The 25,549-nt window shown below is 37.3% G+C and overlaps 4 protein-coding genes across 8 annotated transcripts; 1 reads left to right on the top strand and 3 right to left on the bottom strand.

Moving 5' to 3' along the window:
- Window positions 1-64: 64 nt before the first annotated feature.
- LOC111800300 (ADP-ribosylation factor GTPase-activating protein AGD3-like) lies at window positions 65-9,066 on the bottom strand. 2 transcript variants are annotated; one of them, XM_023683927.1, is made up of 19 exons: window positions 8,248-9,066; window positions 6,183-6,259; window positions 5,819-5,919; window positions 5,435-5,505; window positions 5,092-5,154; window positions 4,807-4,851; window positions 4,568-4,633; window positions 4,410-4,457; window positions 4,216-4,311; window positions 4,093-4,134; window positions 3,651-3,869; window positions 3,397-3,528; window positions 3,064-3,288; window positions 2,868-2,954; window positions 2,444-2,782; window positions 2,225-2,370; window positions 2,019-2,112; window positions 296-774; window positions 65-213 (listed from the first exon to the last, which is right to left on the bottom strand). In XM_023683927.1, the coding sequence occupies exons 1-19, from the start codon at window positions 8,290-8,292 to the stop codon at window positions 99-101; spliced, it is 2,490 nt and encodes an 829-aa protein (XP_023539695.1). In that variant the 5' UTR covers window positions 8,293-9,066; the 3' UTR covers window positions 65-98. The 2 variants fall into 2 exon arrangements, with proteins under 2 accessions (XP_023539695.1, XP_023539696.1); XM_023683928.1 differs by having other exon boundaries at window positions 2,019-2,103; window positions 8,248-8,292.
- A 3,602-nt stretch (window positions 9,067-12,668) lies between these two features.
- On the bottom strand, window positions 12,669-17,960 carry LOC111799881 (ubiquitin thioesterase otubain-like). 3 transcript variants are annotated; one of them, XM_023683372.1, is made up of 10 exons: window positions 17,636-17,960; window positions 16,562-16,783; window positions 15,852-15,917; window positions 15,686-15,769; window positions 15,464-15,586; window positions 14,789-14,841; window positions 14,606-14,655; window positions 14,431-14,531; window positions 13,215-13,487; window positions 12,669-12,923 (listed from the first exon to the last, which is right to left on the bottom strand). In XM_023683372.1, the coding sequence occupies exons 2-9, from the start codon at window positions 16,727-16,729 to the stop codon at window positions 13,224-13,226; spliced, it is 909 nt and encodes a 302-aa protein (XP_023539140.1). In that variant the 5' UTR covers window positions 16,730-16,783; window positions 17,636-17,960; the 3' UTR covers window positions 12,669-12,923; window positions 13,215-13,223. The 3 variants fall into 3 exon arrangements, with proteins under 3 accessions (XP_023539140.1, XP_023539139.1, XP_023539141.1); XM_023683371.1 differs by lacking the exon at window positions 17,636-17,960 and having other exon boundaries at window positions 16,562-16,856; XM_023683373.1 differs by lacking the exons at window positions 14,606-14,655; window positions 17,636-17,960 and having other exon boundaries at window positions 14,431-14,515; window positions 16,562-16,856.
- Window positions 17,961-19,203: 1,243 nt separating this feature from the next.
- On the top strand, window positions 19,204-21,469 carry LOC111799880 (sterol 14-demethylase-like). The gene is made up of 3 exons (XM_023683370.1): window positions 19,204-19,427; window positions 19,525-19,996; window positions 20,179-21,469. The coding sequence occupies exons 2-3, from the start codon at window positions 19,535-19,537 to the stop codon at window positions 21,175-21,177; spliced, it is 1,461 nt and encodes a 486-aa protein (XP_023539138.1). The 5' UTR covers window positions 19,204-19,427; window positions 19,525-19,534; the 3' UTR covers window positions 21,178-21,469.
- A 102-nt stretch (window positions 21,470-21,571) lies between these two features.
- Window positions 21,572-25,424, bottom strand: LOC111799883 (peptidyl-prolyl cis-trans isomerase FKBP19, chloroplastic-like). Of its 2 annotated transcripts, none has more exons than XM_023683374.1 (11): window positions 25,285-25,424; window positions 25,125-25,197; window positions 24,903-25,037; window positions 23,470-23,555; window positions 23,320-23,370; window positions 22,967-23,047; window positions 22,846-22,890; window positions 22,478-22,533; window positions 22,120-22,195; window positions 21,896-22,034; window positions 21,572-21,788 (listed from the first exon to the last, which is right to left on the bottom strand). In XM_023683374.1, the coding sequence occupies exons 1-10, from the start codon at window positions 25,357-25,359 to the stop codon at window positions 21,930-21,932; spliced, it is 783 nt and encodes a 260-aa protein (XP_023539142.1). In that variant the 5' UTR covers window positions 25,360-25,424; the 3' UTR covers window positions 21,572-21,788; window positions 21,896-21,929. The 2 variants fall into 2 exon arrangements, with proteins under 2 accessions (XP_023539142.1, XP_023539143.1); XM_023683375.1 differs by having other exon boundaries at window positions 24,903-25,038; window positions 25,129-25,197.
- Window positions 25,425-25,549: the final 125 nt, after the last annotated feature.

Genomic DNA, 25,549 nt, shown 5'->3' with positions numbered 1-25,549 from the left:
GGGGGCAGGCAAGCTGACCTACCACTCTCTTTCACCTTCTCAAAAACCAAAAAAAGAACAAAANCTTCCTTGTCTGGAATTTCACCACAACAATCTCCTCATCCATTTGAATCAGCTAGTATAGCAACCAGCTCCACATCATTCAGTTTTAACTCTACTGCCAGCTCTAGAGGGCTTTTACCGTCTCCGTTCATTGCTCGTGGGTCGGCTCCCCTGCAACGTATACACCCAACGATTAACGACAGGGAACTAGGGTGAAAATGTTGAATTAATCTCTTTTATCACACTATCTAACCTGGAAAGAAGCAATTTGGCAAACCCAGTTCTGCCTTTAACGATACATCGGTGAAGAGCTGATTGACGTCGAGAATCAATGGCGTTAATGTTCGCACCACATTGTAAAAGGAGCTCGAGCATACTGATGTCTCCAGTTTCGCATGCGAGATGCAGGAGTGTGCAGCCATCTAGATCCTCCAATGGCTGGCCTTCACTCGTACCTCCCAAGTTCGAAGAGCTTGTAGATCTCTCCGCAAAATCACTGGATTTGTTTTTATGTTCGAGGCCAGTCGGGTCCTGCATTAACATTACTTTAGCAAGAGTCAAAGAGCCACATGCCACTTGCTTATAAACCGCATTTACGTCTGCTTCCGAGTTTATAATGTGACGATAAACGGCTTTCTTGTCGTTCGAGCGAACACCATCCCAGATCTGTTGCGCTACTAAATGAGGATACTGATTTTCCTTTGGTTTCCGAACGTAAGCCTTTTCTGCATACTGACATCCAAAAAGAAGCAACAAGCATGAATAAGATCAGTGAGTAGCCTATATCATGTCCCTCAGAAGCTCAAATAAGATTAGAGAATTTGTTGCCATTTGACATCTCAGGAGCTAATCAAGCATATGTTGGACAAATGTTGCCAAACCAAAAAAGTTCGCTGAGTTGTCGTGTGAGATGTCACATCAGTTGGAGAGGGGAACAAAGCATCCTTATAAGGATGCGGAAACCTCTCCCTAGTAGACGTATTTCAAAACTGAAGGGATGTTCAAAAGGAAAACTCCAAAGAGGACAATATCTGCTAGCGGTGGGCTTAAGCTGTTACAAATGGTATTAAAGCTAAACACCAGGCGGTGTGCTAGCGGGGACGCTAGACCCCCAAGGGAGGTGGAACGTGAGATCTCACATCGATTGAAGAGGGGAACGAAGCATTCCATATAAGGGTGTGGAAACCTTTCCCTAGTAGACGCGTTTTAAAATCTTGAGGAGAAACCTAGAAGGGAAAACCCAGAGAAGACAATATCTGCAAGCAGTGGGCTTAGGCTATTACAAATGGTATTAGAGCTAGACACCAGGCGGCGTGCCAGCAAGGAAGCTGGATCCCCATGGGAGATGGATTGTGAGATCCCACGTTGGTTGGAGAGGGGAACAAAGCATGCTTATAAGGATGCAGAGACCTCTCCCTAGTAGACGTGTTCCAAAATTGAGGGGATGTCCAAAAGGAAAAGCCCAAAGAGGACAATATCTGCTAGCGATGGGCTTAGGCTATTACAAATGGTATCAAAGCAAAACACTAGGCAATGTGCTAGTGGGGACGCTGGACCCCCAAGGGAGGTGGATTGTGAGATCTTACATCGATTAAAGAGGGGAACGAAGCATTCCATATAAGGGTGTGGAAACCTTTTCCTAGTAGACGTATTTTAAAATCTTGAGGAAAAACCTAGAAGGAAGAGCCCAAAGAGGACAATATCTGCAAGCAGTGAGCTTAGGCTGTTACAAATGGTATTAGAGCTAGACGTCAGGCGGCGTGCCAGCAAGGAAGCTAGACCCCCAAAGGAGGTGGATTGTGAGATCCCACATTGGTCAGAGAGGGGAAAGAAGCATTTCTTATAAGGATGTGGAAATCTCTCCCTAGTAGACACGTTTTAAAACCTTGAGGGGAAACCCAAAAGAGAAAGCCCAAAGAGGACAATATCTGTCAGAAGACGTGAACAAACAAACTAGAAGATAAGTGATATCACACCTTTGCATGAATGAACTTCTCCTTCACTGATATTGGATCAGAATGGCTGGGTTTGCTGATAGAATGCATTTGCTGTTTATCAAACCTGTACAAGCTTCACCATAAAAATAAGTGATGAATGTTAGCAAAACCAAATTGAATCAAATAAGATATTCAACATTGTGTTCACAAACTTTTGACTTGACTCAATAGTGAAGTTCATTTACCCTGTCGTAACGAGATCGACCTGAAAGGAACTTCTCGATTGCAGCATCTCCTCCCAAACCGAGTTCGCAAACGTATTTCCAAGAGACTGAAACAAACTGATCACTGAAGGTTCCCACACTTTCACATCTAATGTAAGGGATCTCACCTACACACAATATTTTCAACAAATCATTACATAATACGACACGCACATATTGCCCCGAGTTCGAGATATTCACCTTTGATATATGAACACCGAGATTACGGTGAACGCCAGAACATTCAATACAAACAAGAACACCGAGATTCAAAGATGCCCAGTCGGGCTCAGGAGCACCACAATCCGCGCACTTATCGTTCCCGCATACTCTACGAAGTATGTCTATTGGCTTCTCAATTTTCATAGTCGAACGTTGCTGCTGCAAGTTTCTAGAAGGGCGTTCCAAATGCGAGGAATTAAGATTTCTTTCAGATGTGTATTCGTCAACCCCTGTCTGATCAAAGTCAGAACTTTCAAAAGAACTACTCTCACTGGTAGACCTGTTGTGACCACTTCCCATGGGACTACCCGCAAGACACTGATCAAAATGTTACACAAATAAATGTTAACATTAATATTCGAAAAACATCCCGAGTCGAGCAAGAAGAAAGGCAGAGTAATACCCTCTCTGGAGCCTGAGAACTTAGTAACGAAGCGATAACTCCAGTTATTTTTTCGATCCAATCCATTTGATCAAGTGCACTCTCTGCCTGCACTAACATGCAGAAATAGATTTATAGGGAACCTTTATCTTGTTTCATACAAAGATTCTAGAAGTGAAGCATTAATTTACAGCCAAAACCAGCCCCTAAATCAAACCTGCAAAGTATAGCTCTTGGTCGGTGAAATGATGCGAAAGCAAAACCGAAGATCGGACTGGTCCGCATCAACTTTGATCGTTGAAGTGAGCAGGTTCACTGTATGATGAGCTACAGATTTCTCATCATGCACCCCACTTTGATTGTGGGAAGAAAGCCAGCGGCTCAAAAGGCCAGAACCAAGCTCTGAACTATTCCTCTGACCAGATAGCTGCCCTGTAGTTGCCTAAAATAAAGCCATCATACACATGAAGCTAATCAGAAGCTAATGTATAAAAGATAGCTGCCCTGTAGTTCCTGCTCATGACAAGGTTAACATGATTTAATTACTCACAGATGATTTGCTGCATTGCTTGCGGTAATAATACAGCAATCCCCGGCTATCAAGAACGAAAAATCGTCTTTTCCAGTCACCCCTCAAGTTCGAAGAACGCTTTGAGAGATAACCTTGTCGAATGGTTTGAACCTAAATTATGGTTGAACTATAAAAATATGGCCATGCAAAAAGGAGCCTACTGCCTAATGCACCTTAGGGGAACAGTGATATAGTGCAAATGGACACACAAAGATGCAATATTTCCTCCTGACCTTTCCTTTGGCAGCAGATTGCATGACTTCCTCTATCATTTTATGTGAGCTTCTACCAATGGCTTGAATACCATCTCCTCCATTAGGTGATCCATTCGAACCATTGGATGACCACCTACTCTCCCGATCAACCTGCCTCTTGTACTCTTGCATCCGTTCACTAAGAGCAGCCTGCTCATAGTTCGACCTTTCTCTTGATTGCTGGGCATACGTCAACACCTGCCAAACAAAACCACATCGTGTTATTTTAACCCCAACAATTATATAAATCCACAGCTGATCAATCTCATGTAACATTGAATAGTCAAACGCCTCAAAGCATACAACAATCGAAATTCTTCATAGCCGTCATGCAGAGAATACAACAAGCGGCCCAACCAAAATAATAACCGACACTCGTTAATGAATACCCATTTTAGCCGAAAACAAAATAGAAGACAACCTGATTAATATATGGCTCCATCTGATGCAACAATTCATAACCCTGCAAGGAGGAGGTAAAAGATGAGTAGGAATATGCCGATACAGTTAACGAATATGCCAAAAATAATTTACAAGAATTCACCTGTTTGAAGTAACGAAGATGCGCATCCATTGTCCCACTCACTGCCTCTAAGAATTCGAACCTTTTTTTGGCCTCGACATTAGAAAGAGCAGTCACCTACAAAGATCGATAACAGTATAAAATGCTCTGAGTTTAGTTATTTGAAATATAATTCGAATCATATAACAATGATCAGACAAAAGTGCAGAAATTACTAGAATAAAGCGCGCTTGCTCAAATGCAGATCTAGCGTTATGAAGTTCCTGGAATGTGTAACACCAAATTATATCTAATGAGCGAATTCAATACCACTTAACTATGTTCTAAAAATATTAGGATGAGAAACTTTAAAACTTTGGCTTAAGCATAATACCTCTTCCAATAGACTAGCAACGTCGTTTTTAGTCCCTTTTCTCAGTGACAGGAATTTTTCACGAGCCTGCAATGTCATATGTTTCTGAAGTTAACTAACAGAAGTATCCAACAAGGCATAGATTAAAAAAACCATCAAAAGAACTGAAACTACTAAAATCAAGCGCTTTCAGTTGCTTCGGTCGATTCTACATGAACTTTAGCTATATATTTCATACAGAAGTTCCAACAATCACACACCTGGTCATAGAGAAGGCTAGCCTTGTCAAAGCGCTTCCTTGCTTCCTGCACTAACAATAGATCCCTTAAAAGAGGTACTCACAAACAGACAAGCTGCATATTCGGTTCCTTATATATATTATATATAGTCTTTTAAGAAATATGAAACAGAAGGCGATAAGAAATCAACTTGAAGGAGCCAAGGGATTACAGAAATTTCCTCCAAATCATTAATTTAAAAAATTAAAAAAAGAAGTTCTGATTATTGAGCAAGAATGAAACTAAGCAATTTGTAATTTGTTGTACCTTGACTTCAAGCAAATCGAAATTGACAAACTGCATTAATCTGTCGTTAAGCATATGCTCCACCTGTCGAATAGAAAATGAAGAAAGATATCGAATATATTCTAACAGAGTATTATGCATCCATAAACTTTTTGGTGCCCACCACCTAAAAATTTCGAATTACAGAGAGAGAATACTGTATGAAGGAAAATTTAAATCATGGAAACAGATCAGTGGTCAATGACGTAAAATATAAATTTCATCCAGCTTTTACCAGACAAAACTAGAATGAACAATGATTAAAGAAAAAAACATGGAAGATGCACCATATTCACAGCACATTTACACAAGAGACCAAGTCTACCTGGGAACGAAGGACTTCCTTGTATGTCCCGATTTCCCTCAATGCAATTGTAAATTTGGTCATGACAGGTCCTGAAATATCGTCTACATGTTAATTGACCGAGCAATATTGAACTGTCGACTAGAAGATTTAGCTAAACTTGATATAAGAAGACAATCTGTAATAGAAGTCATACATTCAATGATCATTTGAAGAAAGAAAGCATATAGAGCAAGAGTTGTTGCAGATAAAGAGAAATTAATATGACTGCACTACGCAAACAACAAAACGCCACTAAGCAATCACAACCTTTGATGCAAGTGTTACTCAAAATCATGTGGTGTCTAACGTCTCGAGCTTGTGAACACGTCTATAACCAAATAAAGTTTAAATAAACAAGCATACCACCAAAAGCAACGCTGATTGGGTCATTATGCCCTCCCCCAAAAGTTTCCAGAGAACTTGCAAAAGCAATATCACCATCATATCCCTCACCAAGTCCTTCACTGCAAAATAAAGAAAGAAAGGGCCATTAGAAAATTCTTGCAGAATCTTGGCCTTGAGAGTAAAAGTTGTCGAAACCTATCTAACGGAAATTGCATTGAATATCAAAGAAAATCCTTGTGTGAGTGACTAAAGTCCTCTAGAGAAGATTCTGACTTCATGTAGAAGCACAACTGTATTGATACCGAAACTCCTTATGGAGGGACACACATATTTTCTAAACAACAAACAAAATGAAGAATCAAAAATGCCAAAATAGACGTACGTGTACTTTCGACATCCTTTAAAAAACTTCAAACTCCTCTCCCTCAATAATTCAGCACTTTCCTCCAAGCATTGTATCTGTATCACAAACGTTATTGACGACAAAAACAACTTTCGTATGAAAAATATTCCAATTGGTACAAGCACGCAAATTATTCATTCAAGGGTTCCAAAATAATACACTCATCTTTATAATTAGTGTAAGAGTAACCTAGCAAAACCAGCATATTTGCAGATAAACGAATCTCAACATGTATTTAACTGCATGAAGAGAACCAAATCAGAATTTACAAAATTTACAATAGCATCTCTGTAGTCAAATCATTTACAAAATCTCAATCCTCTGGCTGTAGATAAATCATTTACCAGCATCTGCTTAAAAATCTAAAGGTAATGGTTCTAACTTCTTCCAATTGCAAGCTTGAAGACCGTCTTGTATCCATTTTACTTCCATAATTGTTCCATTTTTACTCTCTCAAATTTACATGCGCTTGCTAATTACATTATTAGATATTTTCAAAGATTTACCTTCCGAACATCTGGGATCCACTCAAGTACCTTCCTATATCAAAATTTTGCAAAATTTTGTTTAAAGTATAATTGGAAGACAAGATGCATGTATCACATGGCGGTCATGTACAGAGCAATTACGTAACTTTTATAGACAAACCAGGGAAATGAAGGTATGTTGTTAAGAAGGCAAGGATGAAATCATCCAGTTAATGTTCCTTCGAATAATTGTTTGGGTTATACTCTTTTCTTGATCAACTCAAATTGGAGTGCCTTTCGGTATGCTCCTAGGAGTGCTAATATTAGTTCCTACGCTTTTCTACATCGGAGAAAAAGTTGTCTCTGTTTCATTAGATGACATGGAGAAACCAAGGTACTGTCCATTTGGGAACAAGCCAGCCAAAATCACTTCCATCTTCTTCTTTTTTATTTTCCTTTTTGAGTGTTCATTATATATTCATGATATCTTCGAGAGATGATCCATCTTGGAAAGCTCTGTTTTTTTTGGTGGGTAAACTTTTAAGGTCAATTGACTGGCAGTCCAGCACTCGGTTTAAAGAAAACAGCAGTAATCATATGGTATGGTTTTATCTTAACAATCTCAGACAGTAAAAGAAAGACTAGTAACTAGATTGTTTAGGATTAAAATGGAGACAGTACAGAGAGATCTGGAAATGAGATAGATTTATGGTATCTCTTTGGTCAATTATTACATATAAATCAACAATGTTGATACGTTTTCTGCACGGTTGATCTGTTATCATATTTTTCCTTTTATGGTAACCTTCAAAGGCATGGGGATTAGTGATGGCGGTGGTCATTACCTTTACAGACTGTAACTATTTGTTCATATCCTTTTACCAATTTTAAGATGCTAGAAATAAAAAAATAAGGAACAACCAAACAGACTTGGGAAGTGTGACATAAAGAAGATAGCAAAACTGGAAAACATTGCTCGGGATAAGAACTCAAGCATTCAAATAATAGGATCTTTCCTTTCAAAGATATACATATAGACACGCACTCAAATGCATACGCATACAGAAATTTCAAAATTCTAATAGGGACTGTCAATGCCTAAATTTCAAAAACTATACACTTAATTCCCGCCCTAAGAACAGGTAGCAATCCAATTTTCGAGGGCAAGTAAATTTTAAATTTGGGAATAATAGAATTTCTTGGAATAGGCTCATTAAACCAACATCTAACCATTTAAATGACGACCAAGCTATCTAGTAATTTACTGAAGGACGATGGATATAAGTGGCATATCCGTTCATTAAAGGAACTTTTCCAAAATGATATTGACCGCTTGCTTGGCCATGAAACAAATATGGAAAGTGTTCATTAAAAGAAAAGGACGGTTTGCAGGATTCACAGACGGGTTCATCGAAATTTATTAACACCCTAAAACTTCTTCCTCTAGTTTCCTTGTATGTCTCAGAAACCGGATGATAATTAATACCCAGAAAAATTGAACTCAATAGAGAAGATGAAATTAAGAAAAAAGCGCATACACATGAATTATAAAGTTGAAAAGGAGAGGAAGAGCTGACCTGCTTGCGGAACATAGGAGAATCATCAAGCTTCGAAAAAGGCATTTTGAGAGACAACAAATATAGTTGCAGCCAAGAGGGAAAACCAAATGTCAATCAGAAGGCGCCATTAAAACACGATCAGGGTAAAGGGGAGCAAAGCGAGACATGGATACCCCAAAAAACGTGAAAAACAGAATCAGATCTTCCACATTCTAGTCCATGATGAACAACAAGAAAACCCCAGAAAAAGAAACGCAAGAAACGACCACACTATGAAGAGAAGGAGAAAAAGAAGGGTAAGAAGAAGAAGAGCAAGGCAGAATAGGGGAAAAAAGAGAAAACCCAGAAAAGAAAAGGGAAGAATTATTAACCCAGAGGGGTAGAGAAGATGATGAACAGAGAGAGAGGGGACTTTTTTTACAGCTCCGAAAAAGAAGAGAGGGATTAGGAAGGGAATTTAATGATGTAATCAGGTGAAAGGGGTGGGGGAATGGGAATGATTTGGTTTCAAAACCCTAGAAGAGGAGGAATGAGTGGGAAGAAAAGAAGGGGAAATGGGATTGAGAAGGAGGAGAGGAAGAAGGAAAATGAGGGCATTAATGGATGTGGGTTACGGTGTTGTTCGTTGTATGGGGAATTGGATGGGAGTTTGATAAGCTGAGGAGATTTTCAGAATCTCTAATCTCTTCTTCGCTTCTGATGAACATTATTAAAACCTGAAAATGTTGAAAATGTTGAAAATGTTGAGAAAATGTTGAAAATGTTGAAAGGGAAACAATGTGTGTGAGAGACGAGGAGAGACAGGGCACAGTCATTGATTAAAGCGAAAAAACAGAGCTTTTTTTCTCTGCCTTTGGCCCCTCCCTTTTTTTTCCCTCTCTTTCTCTCTCCTCTTTTCTTTTTTCCTTTTTTTTTTTTATTTTTTTATTTTCATTTTCAAAAAAAGAAAAATAATATACATCAAAAACTTTCAAATTTTACTAAAATAGACCTAAGGAAACTTTGGGTAAAAATGCTTAATTTTAAAAGTTTTAAGTTTATGTTCCAAAATGGAACATATTTCTAAATTTAAATATTAGAACATGTTTTTTTTTTTTCTTTTTTGTAAACGGAATGTAGCCGGGATCGGCGATTATCCGATGAGATTAGTCGAGTTATATGCAAACTGATCGAACACAATATAAAAAAATGAAATTCATTTTTTTCCCCATTTTAAATAGAAATGGAGGCAAAGGCAAGAGAAAGAAACAACGTCGTTTTAGGAGGGTGAAAGGAACGACGTCGTTTTGTTTAGAGTGGGAAGTGACAAAAATAGAATTGAGACAAGCCACCGCCTTTTGAGGGCGCGTGTCTGTCAATCCCAGACGACCACCATACGCCCAGAGCGGTGTCGTTTTAAAAGATAACAAAACAAAACAAAAAAAACAAATTCCCCAAATTATCATTTATCATTTATTCAAACTCCTTTCGAGTAATAACAAAAATAAGTATTTTTTGACTTTATTTTTAATAATATTATTATTTTATAATTTTTTTAAAATATTATAATTTTGAAAGAATATTACCATTTTTACCGTATTTTATATATTGTTCTAAATCAAATGACATGATATAATTTGTGCAATTAACTATCATTAAAATTCTCGTCTTATAAATTATTTTATTTTATTTATATTTATTACTAAATATGGTTTTTAAATTCTTTATATTTGGATGATTATAAATGATTAACGGATAATTTTTGGTCAACTTAATTATTTAACTATATTATTTATACCCAAATGTTTGGACACATTTACAACAAGAATATGAATGGAAAGACTATATATATATATATCTACAAGTAATTAAAGGAGGTGACTGGTGGACACGTGCTGCAGAAGCGCGTGTAGATGGTAGAGGAAAGAGTTTTACCATCTTAGAATCTAATGTGGCACACAACTGTGTTATGTCCCACCCAAAGTGGGGCCCCTTTTTAAAAAAAAATAAAATAAATTTCCCTCCTTTTCTTTTTTCTTTTTTTATTTTTGGGAGAAATCGGAAATGGATGATCCAATAGAGAGAAAGGATATACCAAAAAGAAAAAACCAAAAATTATGTGAGGGCCCACTTGTTTCTGTCCAAAATGATCTCCACCGTTGATCCGAGGGTTTTTGTAAAAGAAGAAGATGGTACAAATCAAGCACAATCTAAACTATGTTTGTATCTTTTTTTTTTCTTTTTGGAGTAAAAATTTAATGAATGATGGATGATGAAATAAGATGGGAGAGAAACTTCCACCTCCAACTCACAAAATCCTCAAAGAGAGGGAATCAAACAAAACTTTCTGTATGATTGGATGATCCAAATAATCAAACCATCCTATGGGGTCGATTGGATTAGATTTTTCCTCGATTTGGGTTATGGTTAATTATTAAAAAACCCCAAACATTCATTTAAGTTTGTGGGTCGGAGCTAGTTTGGTTCAGCCAACCCGAAAATAAGGCTAAATCATCCTAACCCTAAACCCTACTCTTAGGATGGATATTTGATATTTGAAACATGTATAAGTAAAACATTACGACGGTTGAATTTTATGGTATTTTAGTTATTAATATATAACGGAAAATATTGAGAAATGAATGAAGTTGTTGGGGAGGGGACAAAGATGATTATTGTGTGGGGTAAAGTGCTTAAGCTTCTTCATCAACTCTCCACCATGATTGAGGAATATTTTTGTTTCAATCATATGCCTTTATGCTTACCGTAATAAAACATTTCCTTATTTCTTTTTTCTATATTTTTTTTCCTCATGCATGAAAAAAAGAGTACAAAATTATGATCAAATATCCATATGTATTAAGTTAGGTGAAATTCCAATTAATTTGAAAAATCATTGGTACAAACAAAAGTCACATACAAACAATTAATTTAATCATAACAAGAAAGAAAACATATGGAAACAACAAAATCTATGTTTTTTTTTTTTTTTTCCTTCTGCAAATTGTTTCTAAAATTCTATCCTACCAAAACGATGTTTCTTTTGCATGATTCTCAAATCATTATACTGTTCCTAAACACCTAAGGAGAGAAAAAAAGAAACAAGTATATGGTGGGTAGCTTGTTGGGAAGAACCATGTGTTCTTGTTGGTTGTAACCTAGGAGAATACCTATCTCGACTCGGTTAAGACAGATGTTAAGGAATTCCAAGGGTCCGAGCGAGACATTTTGAGAAAGACGAGAAAAAAAGACAATAAAAAATTCTTCTATGTTTTCATTTTGATGATCCCAATAAAGTTTTTAGACATGATTTTCCACGTAGGCCAAAAATAGTGTTTGAGAATAGATGGAAAGTTATAAGAAAATGAGGAAAAGAAGAATGGGAGTGGAACTTTACTTTATGATGAAGTGAAGAGAAGACTATGCTATGGCCTATGTCCTTCCACTTTTTTGACCAATTTGCATCTCTTTCTATGAAATTTGGATCAAACCTTTTGCTTTTTAAGCCATACCACCGTTGCTTCTACCATCTCCCAAACCCACTTTCCTTTCTTTTCACACTCTTATTCAATACTCATTTTTAACTCCTATCCTATACATGGTGCAACGTTCTTTCTAGTCACATCTCCAAAGCCTCAAATGTTAATGATAACAAGAAAGAGAGAAAGACACTTAGGAGAGAGAAAAGATGAACAAGTTTAAGCTTAATAGTGACTATTGAGTTCAACATTTGGGGTAAGAACTTCCTTACTAATGTAACTCAATCAAATAATAAATAAACACTACCAAAATCAAGGACTGATACTAACATGGATAATTCCTTGATGTTGAGAGAGAATCAGATATTACCATGAGAAAATCAGATATTAACACTTCTATGAAGTCTATTTAAGCTTCTTATATGTTTCTTTGGTCACTATTCTTTCAGCTTTCTTGCCTTGATTCAACACTCAAGGAAAAGCCAACGAGGGGAGGTTAGATAGAGATTCCATATGAACTACTTTTGGAATTTTGGATTCTATTGAGATATTGTCTTTTTTTTTTTTTTTTTTTTNATCCAAGACTTAGAGTTAGATGTTTCTTTGGTCCCTGAGGTTTCATAATAGACACTCGACCCTAAGGACTACAAGGAGGCACAAAAAGTGAAAGAGGATTGACCTCTACCATCAAGCAAGGAAAGAGACCTCTTTTCTCCTTCCTTCAATATGCATAGCACGCTTGACTAATAGTTTCAAACCTTGATGACTCCAAGAACTAAAATGTCTTCCTATCACCCTAAACAATATTATAGGGGGCAGCTGTTACCCCTGATGTATAAATTTTCACCCAAAATTTTAGTTTCATCAAATTTAATACTACACTGTATAGTAGTGCAATTTTTATATGCAATTTAGGCTAATTCACTCCGGAAGAAAAAGGGCAAATCCCTAAGAAACCTACTATTTTCGATAAAGATCAAGTTTCGGCACAAGGAAATCTATTTGTATCTCAATGACTGATCACATATATTCCAAATTTCAGTTAACCCGGCGAATATAGTTTTTTTTTTTAAAAAAAAAACTCAAACAGCTCAACAATATATTTAAAATCAGTACAGAGCATCTGGCAAGCATCAATTATAAAGATCCAACCTTTATCTCATCGAAACTTTGGATCCATGTCTGCCGTGCCAATGCAGTTCATCTTTGAGAGCCCCACCTGGGTTCGCCAGTGGCCTGAAATACATGACATTAAACTTAAGATGAACCCAGAAAAAATCCTTCAGTAATCCTATAAAATTCCCAAGTAAATCAAAGACTTCAAACACATTTGCAAATAATAGTAGACAACTACAGATGGAAATATCATTTTGCGTGATGAATGAGGATGTAGCAGTAATACACTGTTAAAACATCATCATTTTATACATACAGACTATACAGATAATCTCTTGCAATATAAAAGGTGGGCAGGAAGAGACATTTCTATGACTGAATTTTTCGAACAAGTTCAAGTTTAAAGCTCACCAATGCGCATCACTTTGGATAGAGAATATCATAGTGACCAGGACGATAGAGCAAAGTAATGAAAGGGATCTTTATCTCAGAGCCAACATTAACACCTGAGACATCATTAGAAGCAGGAACAAAATCATGGTGATTTACACTGATGCCACCAGAATCACAAGAGCTCCGATCGAGGTACAGAACACGGATTGGCACACCCAATGCATCAGATAATGCAATTATGTGTACATGATCACTCTCTTCACCCATTGGTTCAACTGCTGATTTGCAGAACTGTGCCAGAAAAGATAAAATGAGAACGAGATTGGAAATCATGATATAAAGGTTATTCTATCTTCTTAAATAAGAGAATAAAAGGATTCTGATGCACAAAAATATGGGATAATAAGACCAAAGCAATTTCATTTTAATCCAGATAAAACAATGGACCAAGGTCTTGTATATTTAATACAAACAAACAGTGAGAACCAAAATCCTGACTAATTGGACAGAATATTTTTTCTAAAATCCGTAAATGTTTGGATCAATTTTTACACACCTCAACTATTCTTACAGGACAACTGTCTACCCTACTGCATTAGATAGCAAAGAAATTCACAGGAAATTAAAACCTGGGTAGGTGCTACCATTGCTTGAAGCCTTGAACCCATGCCCTTTGCACTCTATTATTTACATACCCTTTATTGACAACTAGGTTACTCAAGGAGGTCTTGTTTACTAAAATTAAATCTGGATCAGGAAAAAGAAAATTGTGGTAGATATTGTTTGTTGACAATTAAATTCTTAGAATGAGTCAGAAGTTCAATATATGTAGGACCCACTAAATGGTAGAGATTTTTTTAAAAAAAATTGGACCCAGAGAATAGGAGTAGGCAATTGATAATCATTTATGATGTAATGATGCTTCTCCAAAATACGAACACGATTCTTCATTTTTAAGTGGGTTGCCCTTATTCTATTCCCCACTCGAAGTAAACAAGGGAATGTGAAAGATCCAATATTATTCCTGTCCAAGGTAATATGATCTAAAATCATCATTATTGCATACTAGGTATAATCTGTTTCTGCTAGAAACTACACTTAAAACTCGCTACCCAAACGAATCAACTTAGGTTTCAACATAATTTGTATGCTCAAATTTGCAACATAAATCTAAATATAATAAAGGCCAACAAATAATGTAAAACTTGTTTGAAGTTTTACAAATTTAAGAAACCTGATCAACCGTTCCATGTGTCAATCCCATAATAAAAGGCTGAAAAAATTCTGAACGCTTTTGTATTTCACCTGATGTAACAAACCTGAAAAACATAACAACTAGCAAAACAAATTTGTCAGAAGAAACAGAAAGAGCGAGGCGACTGAATATTGAATTTACAAACATCACCGACCATAATCAGAGATAGATTGGTCTCGACTCCTTAGAACAAGTTCATCATGACTGTATTCAAGAAAACTAAGAGTCAAAGGCAATCATGAATGACCGATTTCACAGCTGAAAGCAACAGAATATTCCACTATAAAATAAAATTCGAGAATTGAAATTCCAAGGTAGAAGGGCAGGGCACTGACACCTTATAGAATTTTCATTTCCTTGAAGAGCACTTTCCAGCTGCTCAAGGAATAGCTGAAAAGATATTTTAAACATACCTATTAATCAGAAATTATATTTAAGACAACCACCGTTAACCGAGGATATTTAGCTAGTTTATACCGAAAGGAAATAAAGACAACAATAATAAATAAGGATGAGTCTAGACATCTCGATTCTTTTAGGTGGTGGAAATTCAGGACAATGTTTTTAGAAGTACGAAGCACGATGAAACAGAACAGCTCTTTAAGGGTTCATGTGCAAGATACAAAACGAAGCGAGGACTTCAATGAGGTGAAGCACTCAGTACATAAAATGTTCAAATTAAGAATTAGCATGAACTATGAGATAGAGGCATAATGGATTAATTATTAAAAACATCCTCAGTATAAGTCCTTGACAAGCCGCTATTCAAGCCAAAAACATACTATAGCATCACAAATTGCAAGGAAAACATCTCGGCAACAATAAAATTGATGTAGCACTATTTCTATCTGGTATGTTCGATAGCACATTTTGAGATTGTAAGAACAGTTGCTTCTAAACTTCCACCGACTTGAGTTAAATGGGAGAAATAAGCCAATATTGCTTAGAGCAGGGATTAGACATTCAAATAATAAACTAATTTTTTAAAAAAATGGGCACAGAAACAATTTACCTCAAAAAAATCTTCGAAAGTAATTTCTGTATATCCCAGACTTCGAAGTGTTTTCCTACAATTTTCCACATTTATTTTGATCCGATCAACTTCAGCAGTGTCTTGCGACACTAAAATATGTTCCTGGTTAGAGAGGCCAAGTCAGTAGCAGCTGAAGTCCGATGATGTACCAAAAGTACAATAACCAATCAGCTGAGATACATTAAAAGTATTTAGACTTACAAGATACGAAAACATGAAGCTGCGGAGAAAGCAATTCCCATCACCGCGTGTTCGACGAATGGCAGCATATTGGCCGCTGAGCACCTGCAGAACATGTAATATAAATATATTCTAAGAAAAACTACTCTCCCAATAATAACAATAGAATAAAGGCAATAAATAAAACCTTAATTTTCTCCAGCAAAATGGGACTTCCGGATTTATATTCAGCTTCTAAAGAAGAAAGTGGTTCCTGCAGCTCCTTTGCCATTAAGATTCATTAGGGAGTAAAAGAAAGATCAATTGATTAGACCATCTTAGAGCTATGAAGCTACAAAGAGGAATTCAAAAGCACCTCATCCAACAACAAACAACCAACCCTACCCCAAGCTCCATAAGAGGGTTAGAGACATAAGCCCAAAAGCTGAACTCCAAAAAATGTCAATAAACTTACATAAAGTTCAACTTTTGAAGCAAACAACGGTGCTGAATCCCTCCAACATTTCTAAACTCCAAATAATTTCTAAATCTATGCTTAGAAACTCTGTTGGTAAACAATGTTTTATGATTTTTCCAAACATGGTATGATTGATAAAATAAGGGTATCCACTTCATAGCATAATATGGAAAAAGAAGGGAAGAATAAAGATTAAAACTTGGTTTCCTACTTGCATAGGTGGATGAAGCATGGTCCTTGAATGCAAATAAGGATTTAAAAATGGATAATAAAAATCCAGGAACACAACAGAACGCCAGATGCAACAGTATAAGATGAAACATGTACCAAACAAAAAAAAAGTAACCAAAAACACAAACACAAGGAAGAAAAAGAGGTAAAAGTGTTGCAACATCAAGACTAAAAAATGCAGGATATTAAACTTAAATAGGTGAACCTGCCTTGTCACCAACAAATGGAACTTTCTCAGCCTCCTGAACAAAAATTGCAGATTTCTGCTGCATGATTTCATCGTCACCAAAAGTGTCCCAACTATCGTAGTCTGGTGTTTGAATTGATATCACAGATTCCACTTTCCCATCAGCATCAAGATTTTCCTGATTCTGCATTCTTTTAAAAGGAATGCTTTGTTTCCTCAATTTTTGAAACCGGATATGAAAAACCTATTCAAGAATTCCCCTGGTAAGTTCACTGTAATTATCCAACCAGCTCATAAACTTGTTTGCTTTGAGACGACCTGCTGAGCGTTTGTAAAACATTATCTCCGTAATAAAATGTGTAGTGGAAGCATATCTTCTCTCATCATTGAAGTTAATAACTTGATATTTCTCAAGCCATATGATATTGATAAAAGAATATTGCATAACAATATCAAACAAATGCAATACTCATTGCACACGTTAACAAGCCCATCTATGAATTCCATGCCTAAACCTTACATGGTCGGCATCCAATTTCTTAGCCAAGTTGCTCAAGACCATGATGAAAAAAATAAGCACCGGTATACAGCATGCATTAAAGAACTAGAAAGTGCTTATAATTTTAAAGGTGATAAGAGATACAGGATCCAATTCACTCATCAACTGAAACATAACAAACAAATTGAAACTTCATATCTTGAGACATTGCTTGCACTGTGCATTTGTGATTAGACTGAGCACTTTGCATCAGAAAATTAGGGTAAACAACAGGACCTTAGAATTACTTCTTCAATTTCCCCACAACTTAGAAATAAAAGCATAAAAATCCTTAATTCGAATTTGTAGTTGAAACAAATTCAGTATTATTAAATTCTCTCAACCTATTTCGCGAACATACAAACTCGTAGACATGAAAATACTTTCCATGCACAGAGGCTACACCCAAGGAAGCGACGTACACAGCCGAACTTAAGTCCGCCCATTCTATTAGCTACTTAATCAGAATCCAGATCCGATAATCATCCAACAAAATTATACCGAGCAACGATCGAATAAGAGAGAAAAAGAAAAAAAAAAAAAAAAAAAAAAAAAANCAGATTAAGAGGCAGAATAGAGAACGGAGATTGAAGAGCTGGACGGCAATGAAGGACGCTCACTGTTCGGTGCTTGGGAGGGCAGACACTAAAAGGGCACAGGCGAAAGGCTGCCGTGGACGGAAGAGATCAGCATTGGCGCCGTGAGTGAAAAAAAGGAGGAAGCATTCGAATCGAAAGAGAGAAAGCGAGAGGGGAGTGGAAGTGGACGCTGGCAAAGACGGGTTAGGGCTGCAGAAGAAGATGAAAAGAGGTCAACAATGGTGAAACTGAAACTGAAAAATCTGATCCCTGAATCTGAATCTGAATCTGAATCTAAATCGTGCCTACTTAGGGATTTGGTAAGCCTTTTGGGCTGTGTCTAAAATTTTAATAATAAATTAATTAATTTATAAAAAAAAAAAAAAAAAAAAAAAAAAAAATTGTCTAGTACTAGGTTGTCAACTATTCCATGTTTTTTTTTTTAAATTTAATTGTTTTCAAATCTAAAATAGTCTAAAAAGTGTGATTAAAATAATATAAACTAAATGTTAAACAAATCGTATTGTCTAATTAAATTATCTGTCTATATTGATCCATCCAACAATTATCTGGTGTAGCGACAAACCACTTGTTTTTACTATTTTGTGGTGTGGACAAATATGTAGTTTATTATTTATTGAATATCGTCCACATTCTTAATTCCTCGAGACCTTTTATGTGGCTGATGCACGAGAGCCCTTAGTCACGATCATTTGGTAGTTCTATGGCATGGGCTATTGTAGTTTTGAGTATTCTTGTAGCAAGATTGTTGATGTCTTTTTCTGTTGGGGTAATTTCTTTACTAAGAAATATAATTAGTCTACCGATTTGTTTTGGATTGGATTTGCTATATCAATATGTCGTGAGCCATAATTGTCACGTTTAGAGGTTAACTAGGTATATAGTCATTTATCATAGTGGGAAGGAATGGATCTTGTGCATTCATGGCACAGAGTTCTTCTTTGAGGTACATGTCTCGTTCTTTGTTCTCGTGGAAAATGAGTGGATTGATAATGATAACCCTTTGTTTGAGTCAAATTCTAATATAGTATTTGTCATGTTCGTTGAAACAAGCATCATCGAAAAAAAACGATAGAAGTGTAGAGAAAGATAACATCTAAATAAAGGCAACACAAAGAAAAAGTTATTCTAAACGCATAATCTTTCGATACCATAAAGTCAAAAGTATGAATACTTTCCGAGTCAAATTATACCTTCTCAAACTGCGTAAATAATGGGAACTTTTAAACCCATAATATCTAAACTGAAACTTGATATTTAGACCACTGAAAATTTTTCAAATCGATAATTTAATCTATTATAATTATTATTATTCATACATAATCTAGTCCGAATGGTTGGATGTAACGTAAGCTAGGCTCGATTTATTTCTCTCTCGAACATCGAACGTTACAAATTATAAAAAATTGAGCCAGCAATTAAAGATTCTCATAGTTTACCAATTTATTTGAATTTTGTAGCCAATAAGGTTGTAAATGAAACAAGATTTGATGTTTTAAAAAAAGTGAGAATACCATTAAACCCACTGTTTTGCACGTGATGCCAATGCATTCTGAGGGATAAACCCATTGCATTGCCCTCTCTGGACTGCCCAAACTCTCTCTCCGCGCTGTTTCTGTCCTCTTCTTCGTCTTCAAATGCCTTCCTGATCTCCACCTTCAATCTCAGAATTCAGGTCCCTCAGACCTCTCCGATTCCAACTCCAGCGCCGCCCGCCCATTTCCGTTCGTTTGGAGTTTTCTTAGCATTTGGTCTCCTTCATCTTCCATTTCTGTGTCTCTCATTTTCGTTTCGATTCTCTGTTTGTGTGTTGTTTAATCTCAATCCCCGTTCTGGAATCTTTTGCAGGCTGTGTGCGATGGAACCGGATAACAAATTCTTCAATGTCGGTCTGCTCGTAGTGGCCACTTTAGTCCTTGCGAAGGTCATTTCTTCCGTTCTGAAATCCAGATCTAACAAACGGGCTCCTCCCACTGTGAGAGGGTTGCCCTTGGTTGGGGGAATGGTCCGTTTTCTTAAGGGTCCGATTGTTATGCTGAGGGAGGAGTACCCTAAGCTTGGGAGTGTCTTCACCTTGAACCTATTGCACAAGAAAATCACCTTCTTGATTGGGCCTGAGGTTTCTGCACATTTCTTCAAGGCATCTGAGTCTGATCTTAGCCAGCAGGAAGTTTACCAGTTCAATGTGCCTACTTTTGGGCCTGGCGTTGTGTTTGATGTGGATTACTCCATTCGCCAAGAACAGTTCAGGTTCTTCACTGAGGCTCTTAGAGTCACTAAATTGAAGGGCTATGTGGATCAGATGGTCAAAGAAGCAGAGGTCAGTAATTCAGCTATAAAAATCTAGTTTTCAACTTTAACAACCATCCTTAAATGTTGTTCTTCGTATTCTATGGCTGAACTTCATTTCTAGTTCCTGATGCTTGAGTCCAAATCTTCAATTTCCATTGTTTTTCTGCAAAATCTGTTTGTAACAATGGAATGTGGTGGGGTATTGAGCAGGATTACTTCTCTAAGTGGGGAGACAGTGGGGAAGTGGACCTCAAGTATGAGTTGGAGCATCTTATCATCTTAACAGCTAGTAGATGTCTATTGGGTAGAGAGGTTCGTGATAAGCTTTTTGCGGACGTTTCTGCTTTGTTTCATGACCTTGACAATGGAATGCTCCCAATCAGTGTAATGTTCCCCTACCTGCCTATCCCGGCTCATCGTCGTCGTGATCGAGCCCGCAGCAAGCTTGCGGATATCTTTGCTAAGATCATAGCTTCCAGAAAATGCAATGGAAGTTCAGAGAATGACATGTTGCAATGTTTTATTGACTCAAAGTACAAAGATGGTCGACCAACGACAGATACTGAGGTCACTGGTTTGCTCATAGCTGCTCTTTTTGCAGGTCAACACACTAGTTCTATTACCTCTACTTGGACTGGGGCTTATCTTCTACGCCACAAAGAGTACATGTCTGCTGTTATAGAGGAGCAGCAAAAGCTGATGGAAAAACATGGAGATAAGACTGATCATGATATCTTGTCTGAAATGGACAATCTCCATAGGTGTATTAAAGAAGCTCTCAGACTCCACCCTCCATTGATTATGTTGATGCGCAGTTCACATACTGATTTTAGTGTGACCACTAAAGAGGGGAAAGCATATGATATACCAAAGGGTCATATAATTGCTACATCTCCAGCTTTCGCTAATCGACTTCCTCATGTCTATAAGGATCCAGACAGGTACGATCCAGACAGGTTTTCCCCTGAACGAGATGAAGACAAGGCAGCTGGGCCATTCTCCTACATCTCGTTCGGAGGCGGTAGGCACGGGTGTCTCGGCGAGCCCTTCGCTTATCTACAGATAAAGGCAATTTGGAGTAGGTTGTTAAGAAATTTTGAACTGGAGCTAATATCTCCTTTTCCTGAAATTGATTGGAATGCCATGGTTGTGGGTGTCAAAGGGAAAGTTATGGTCAGGTACAAGAGGAGGAAGCTTTCAGTTAGATAATTGGAAGAAGGTTTTAACAGTTTCTAATTATTTCCGGGGGAGTTTGCTTTCCACCTGCCTGCACCAACTTCATTTGCTTTCCACAATACTTCAATCATTTGTGCTTCCAGGAGGTTTTTGTCATCGAGTTTGACCTCAGGTCACGTTCAGTGTTTTAATCTAGTTTATGTTAGTTTGTAATATCTTAAGTTTTGTTATTGTTGGATCCGTTTGAAATGGGTGTTTCTGCACGTTCTAAGTTTATTCGACCTACGTTTCTCCATGCTCTAAGCTAAAAAACAGTGGTTTTGCATATTGTTCAGCTGAGATGATATAGTTCAATCAATTTTTAGGACTTCAGCAGCTCTCTGTCAATGAGATCAATAATTAATTGCCATTCAGAACCAGTTTAATGGAGAGACAATCATACTGCATTGCATTGCAAATTTATTTGTTTCTTTATCTTTCTTTCTTCGTCCATATCAGAAAATGAAGAACCAATTGAAAATTGTGATAATACAGACCAAGTAGACGTGTGAATCCTCTATATATTCTTAAAGGGCAATAAACTATAATACCATCAAGCAGAGATATCGCAGCTTCCCGGTAGCAATCTTTCTCCCTCTGAAGCCCTGTGAAAAAAATAAGGAACCCAGTAAATGAGAAGGCTGTAAGAGCCTGCCTGTGTCAATCAAATTGTTATACTACAAGTATATACACAAAAGAACCAAAAGGAAACCTCCATGTTTGCTCAGCAGAATGATTAACCAACGTTAATCTGATGAGTTTGGTATGATTTTTAGAAGCTCAATATCAAACAAAAGAGTCTTGTCTATCAACCCTTGGTTCCTCAGCACAAAGTCCAATGCTCGTTGGCCCTGAAAGTGTTGATATCAAAAATGCAAAAACCTCGGGATATCACATATGCAAATGTATATTGACCAAGGAAAAATGTAACGTTACCGAGAACGTCGTTGGTCTTGGACCCTTTTTATTGAAGTCATTCTCAGGATATCCCAGCTCTGGTGGCACTATAATCCTGCTCTAAATAGATTATAAATGTCGCACATATGTCCAAAAAAGAATATGCACATGAATTTGGATTTTTATGCACAGCTCGTTTCTTTTAAATTTTGCATCAACTTGCTTTGGATCAAATTGCATAGAGCTTGTTCAAACATGTCAGAGGCCACACAATCTTACCTCAGTAAAGAAAAATTACATCAAGGAGTTTGCCAGTCAATAAGCTATGAAGTATAACCAAGTTAAGCCATCCACATTGGAAAAACAAATCCAAGGTTAAGGAAAGAAAATGCAGCACCTTCTAATACCACCCAAAGCCATGCCTGAAACAGCTTCCTCAAATGCTTGAATCACCTGATATCAAGGAACACCGAAACAAGCTTAAATTATTTATTAAAAAAAAAAAAACAAAAACAAAAAAGTCAACAAAACTTGAAGCTAAATCAAAACCTGTTAAGAAGAATTAGCATGACCAATGATTGCACCGTGCAATTTAACAAACCCAAAATATTTAACATATTGAACTCAAAAACAACAATTGGAATTTCCACAGGAAAGAAAAAAAGCTACAACATAGAACATTAGTCATAGAAACAGTAAAGTCCATTTTTTTAATTGATCATAATTAAGAAAGGTGAATCTTTTTAATGAGAACAGATGTCTCACCTGTTGAGAACCTAATCTAAATTTGAAGTAGTCTTTGTCATCACCCTGCGTAATAAAAATAATAAGATTGAATTAAATGCTTAGGGATATCCTCGATATGAGAAGCCAAAGCATTGCCTACCTCGAAGGAACCACCCTTTGTCTTATTTCTGGCTTCAAAAATGCGGCCATAATACCCAATTGTATAGCCATCCCAATCGACCTAAAAAAAGTGCAGGCAACATCAATTTTCAGTTTGGCTGTACTTCTTTGCTTAACCATCAAGTAGAAACTCCCACTCAAAATGTGTAACATATCAATTTTAAGTTCGTGAGAATCATTTATTCCTAAATCAAAAATAAAATAATAAGAGTCTAGATAAGAACAACTCCATTGGGCTTTAAACATGGAATGAAAGCCATACAACTTGATACACTTGAGAAATAATTTCTTCCCAGATTATTTGGTTATCTATAAACTGCACTATGGTCTTACCACAACGGTATCTCCCACTTTTGGTGAGGGTCCTTCCCCCATTCTCAGATCCTGCAGCCTTGTCAAGTAAATTAAAACAAATAAGACTTATGAGAACATGGACTATAAAATATTGATGAGTATTTTACTATAAACTTCATAATGGGTGACCTTATATTGAAGACCTGATTCTGTCTCTGTATAGTCCGGATATTTCATTTTAGTCTTGCCATAATCCTTCCCCCTAAGAGCGGGCACTGTATGTGTTCAAATATGCCAACTGTTAACGTATCTTGGAGCCCCAATCTCCGTTCTTAATGAAAAACTTACATAGTCTCATCAAATATACCAAAAGAGAACGAGACAGACAAAACCACCAAAAAGTACTTCAATGTACATAATATCGAAAAGACTACCAGGGTAAAGTACCTATAGATCTTTTACCCCTAATTAAACCTAGTTATTTGACAACAGTAGTGATAAGATTGTCACCCTTAGAAGTAAAAATACATGTCCCAACTATTCCTTTCATGTACTTGAACTATAACGGCCTAGATCCACCGCTAGCAGATATCGTCCTCTTTGGGCTTTCCCTGTCGGGCTCACCCTCAAGGCTTTAAAACGCGTCTACTAGGGGAAGGTTTGGTGTTTTGTTCTCCTCCCCAACCAATATGGGACATCACAATCCACCCCCTTCGGGGCCCAGCGTCCTCCCTGGCACTCTTTTCTTCTTCCAATCGATGTGGGACCGCCACCAAATCCACTCCCCTTCGGGGAACAGCGAGAAGGATGACACATCTCGTCCGGTGTCTGGCTCTGATACCATTTGTAACGGCCTAGATCCACCGCTAGCAGATATTGTCCTCTTTGGGCTTTCCCTTTCGGGGTTCCCTTCAAGACTTTAAAATGCGTCTACTAGGGGAAGGTTTAGTGTTTTGTTCTCCTCTCCAACCAACGTGGGACATCACATGAACATTCTATAGAAAACACTCGTAGAACCTTCCTTTGAACTAGGCATAAATTGAACTACTATTCCTAAGGCAATGGTAATGTCAAGTTTGTATGGACCAAACAAATCAAATTACCCAGCAAGTCTCTAAACCACGGTCAGTAGACTCAATTTTTTGGTTTCACTCACAGGAGAATCACCGGCCTTTAAACTTAGCTGGATTGGACTCTGTTTTCATGAAGTTGAGGGGTGTTGTTAGGACTAATGAGTAGTGGGCCACTTCAAATTCACATCTGAAAAAGTAGTGAAGAAGTTTCAACTACTTAGATTACCCATTATGGAGAGATCATGGTAACCCAACTTTTGGTTAAAGGAAAGGGTATGTTCCAAGGGGTGATGTTGGTGCTGTGCTACAAGAACTAACAATTTGAAGGATAACCTATTTATCCCTACCACTAGGCAGCGCAACACTCACATTATCCTACGATTAAAGAAGTTGTCATGGGATCAGTGAGCGTGGACTGGGGAAAGTTGATCACGAAGTTTCAAGACGTAAGCAACTGAAATGTGAATGAACAGGTTACCGATAACCTGAACAACCATTCTACTCTAGTTCTAAATAGAAGGAAGAAATGATAAGAGTACAGGAAATTACTATCAGCAAATTCAGATGCAACCGCCAGTCCATCATCTGCGACATTCAACAAGACTCCAGCGAGCAGGCCGAAAGATGAGAAAACCACACCTCTCCGATCAAATACTAGCTTGAAACATCCTTCAGTACTGTCCACTACATAAGAAATACAAACAATTACTCAAAAAGTACCAACAAGTTAAAAGTTTGCAGCGTTAAGAAAGTCTGAAATGAAACAAATACCGGAAGAAGAAGAAGGAGAAGAAGAAGGCTCAGAATCGTGGGGAAAGCGAACGAAATGAGGTCCGCGCCAGCTCTAAATCAAAATAGCAAAACGCTTTATGCAGCACAAGGAACCGAACAGTTAAAGCAATCGAGATTGGGAACGAAGTGGAGAACGTACCGTGTTAAGAGAGTTCCTCCCGAGGAAGAGAATGGGGAATTTGAGAAGAGACCCAGTAGCGGAAATGGACGCCATGGGGTTGAACAGTGGAACAAACGCCCCGCAAGCGCTCCGCGGGAAGATAACGGCCTCACCTTTGTACCTCACTGCCTCTCCGCCTTTTATCCGTTATTTTTATGCGTCCTTTTTTATTTTTTATTTTTAATATTCAGACCTTTCATAAATATTTATTTTTTATTTTTAATATTAAGACCTTTCATAAATA

Source organism: Cucurbita pepo, chromosome LG08 (genome assembly GCF_002806865.2).
Source record: "Cucurbita pepo subsp. pepo cultivar mu-cu-16 chromosome LG08, ASM280686v2, whole genome shotgun sequence".
NCBI classification, from domain to species: Eukaryota; Viridiplantae; Streptophyta; class Magnoliopsida; order Cucurbitales; family Cucurbitaceae; genus Cucurbita; species Cucurbita pepo.
The sequence above is the reverse complement of the archived record's forward strand: the minus strand, read 5'-3'. Positions and strand labels throughout refer to the sequence as shown.

What these genes read in the sequence shown, in the direction of transcription:
- LOC111800300 (XM_023683927.1), bottom strand. Translation starts at nt 8,292, where the DNA reads ATGCCTTTTTCGAAGCTTGATGATTCTCCTATGTTCCGCAAGCAG. An exon ending in AGCAAGCGCGCTTTATTCTA is followed by an intron (nt 4,312 to 4,409) that starts GTAATTTCTGCA and finishes CGATCTTTGTAG; the next exon opens with GTGACTGCTCTTTCTAATGT. An exon ending in GTTCTCAGGCTCCAGAGAGG is followed by an intron (nt 2,783 to 2,867) that starts GTATTACTCTGC and finishes CATTTTGATCAG; the next exon opens with TGTCTTGCGGGTAGTCCCAT.
- LOC111799881 (XM_023683372.1), bottom strand. Translation starts at nt 16,729, where the DNA reads ATGCAGAATCAGGAAAATCTTGATGCTGATGGGAAAGTGGAATCTGTG. An exon ending in GCTTCATGTTTTCGTATCTT is followed by an intron (nt 15,587 to 15,685) that starts GTAAGTCTAAAT and finishes CTCTCTAACCAG; the next exon opens with GAACATATTTTAGTGTCGCA. An exon ending in CCAATCTATCTCTGATTATG is followed by an intron (nt 14,532 to 14,605) that starts GTCGGTGATGTT and finishes TTGTTTTGCTAG; the next exon opens with TTGTTATGTTTTTCAGGTTT.
- LOC111799880 (XM_023683370.1), top strand. Translation starts at nt 19,535, where the DNA reads ATGGAACCGGATAACAAATTCTTCAATGTCGGTCTGCTCGTAGTGGCC. An exon ending in AGATGGTCAAAGAAGCAGAG is followed by an intron (nt 19,997 to 20,178) that starts GTCAGTAATTCA and finishes GGTATTGAGCAG; the next exon opens with GATTACTTCTCTAAGTGGGG.
- LOC111799883 (XM_023683374.1), bottom strand. Translation starts at nt 25,359, where the DNA reads ATGGCGTCCATTTCCGCTACTGGGTCTCTTCTCAAATTCCCCATTCTC. An exon ending in CAAAGGGTGGTTCCTTCGAG is followed by an intron (nt 22,891 to 22,966) that starts GTAGGCAATGCT and finishes TTTATTACGCAG; the next exon opens with GGTGATGACAAAGACTACTT. An exon ending in GCTTTGGGTGGTATTAGAAG is followed by an intron (nt 22,196 to 22,477) that starts GTGCTGCATTTT and finishes TATTTAGAGCAG; the next exon opens with GATTATAGTGCCACCAGAGC.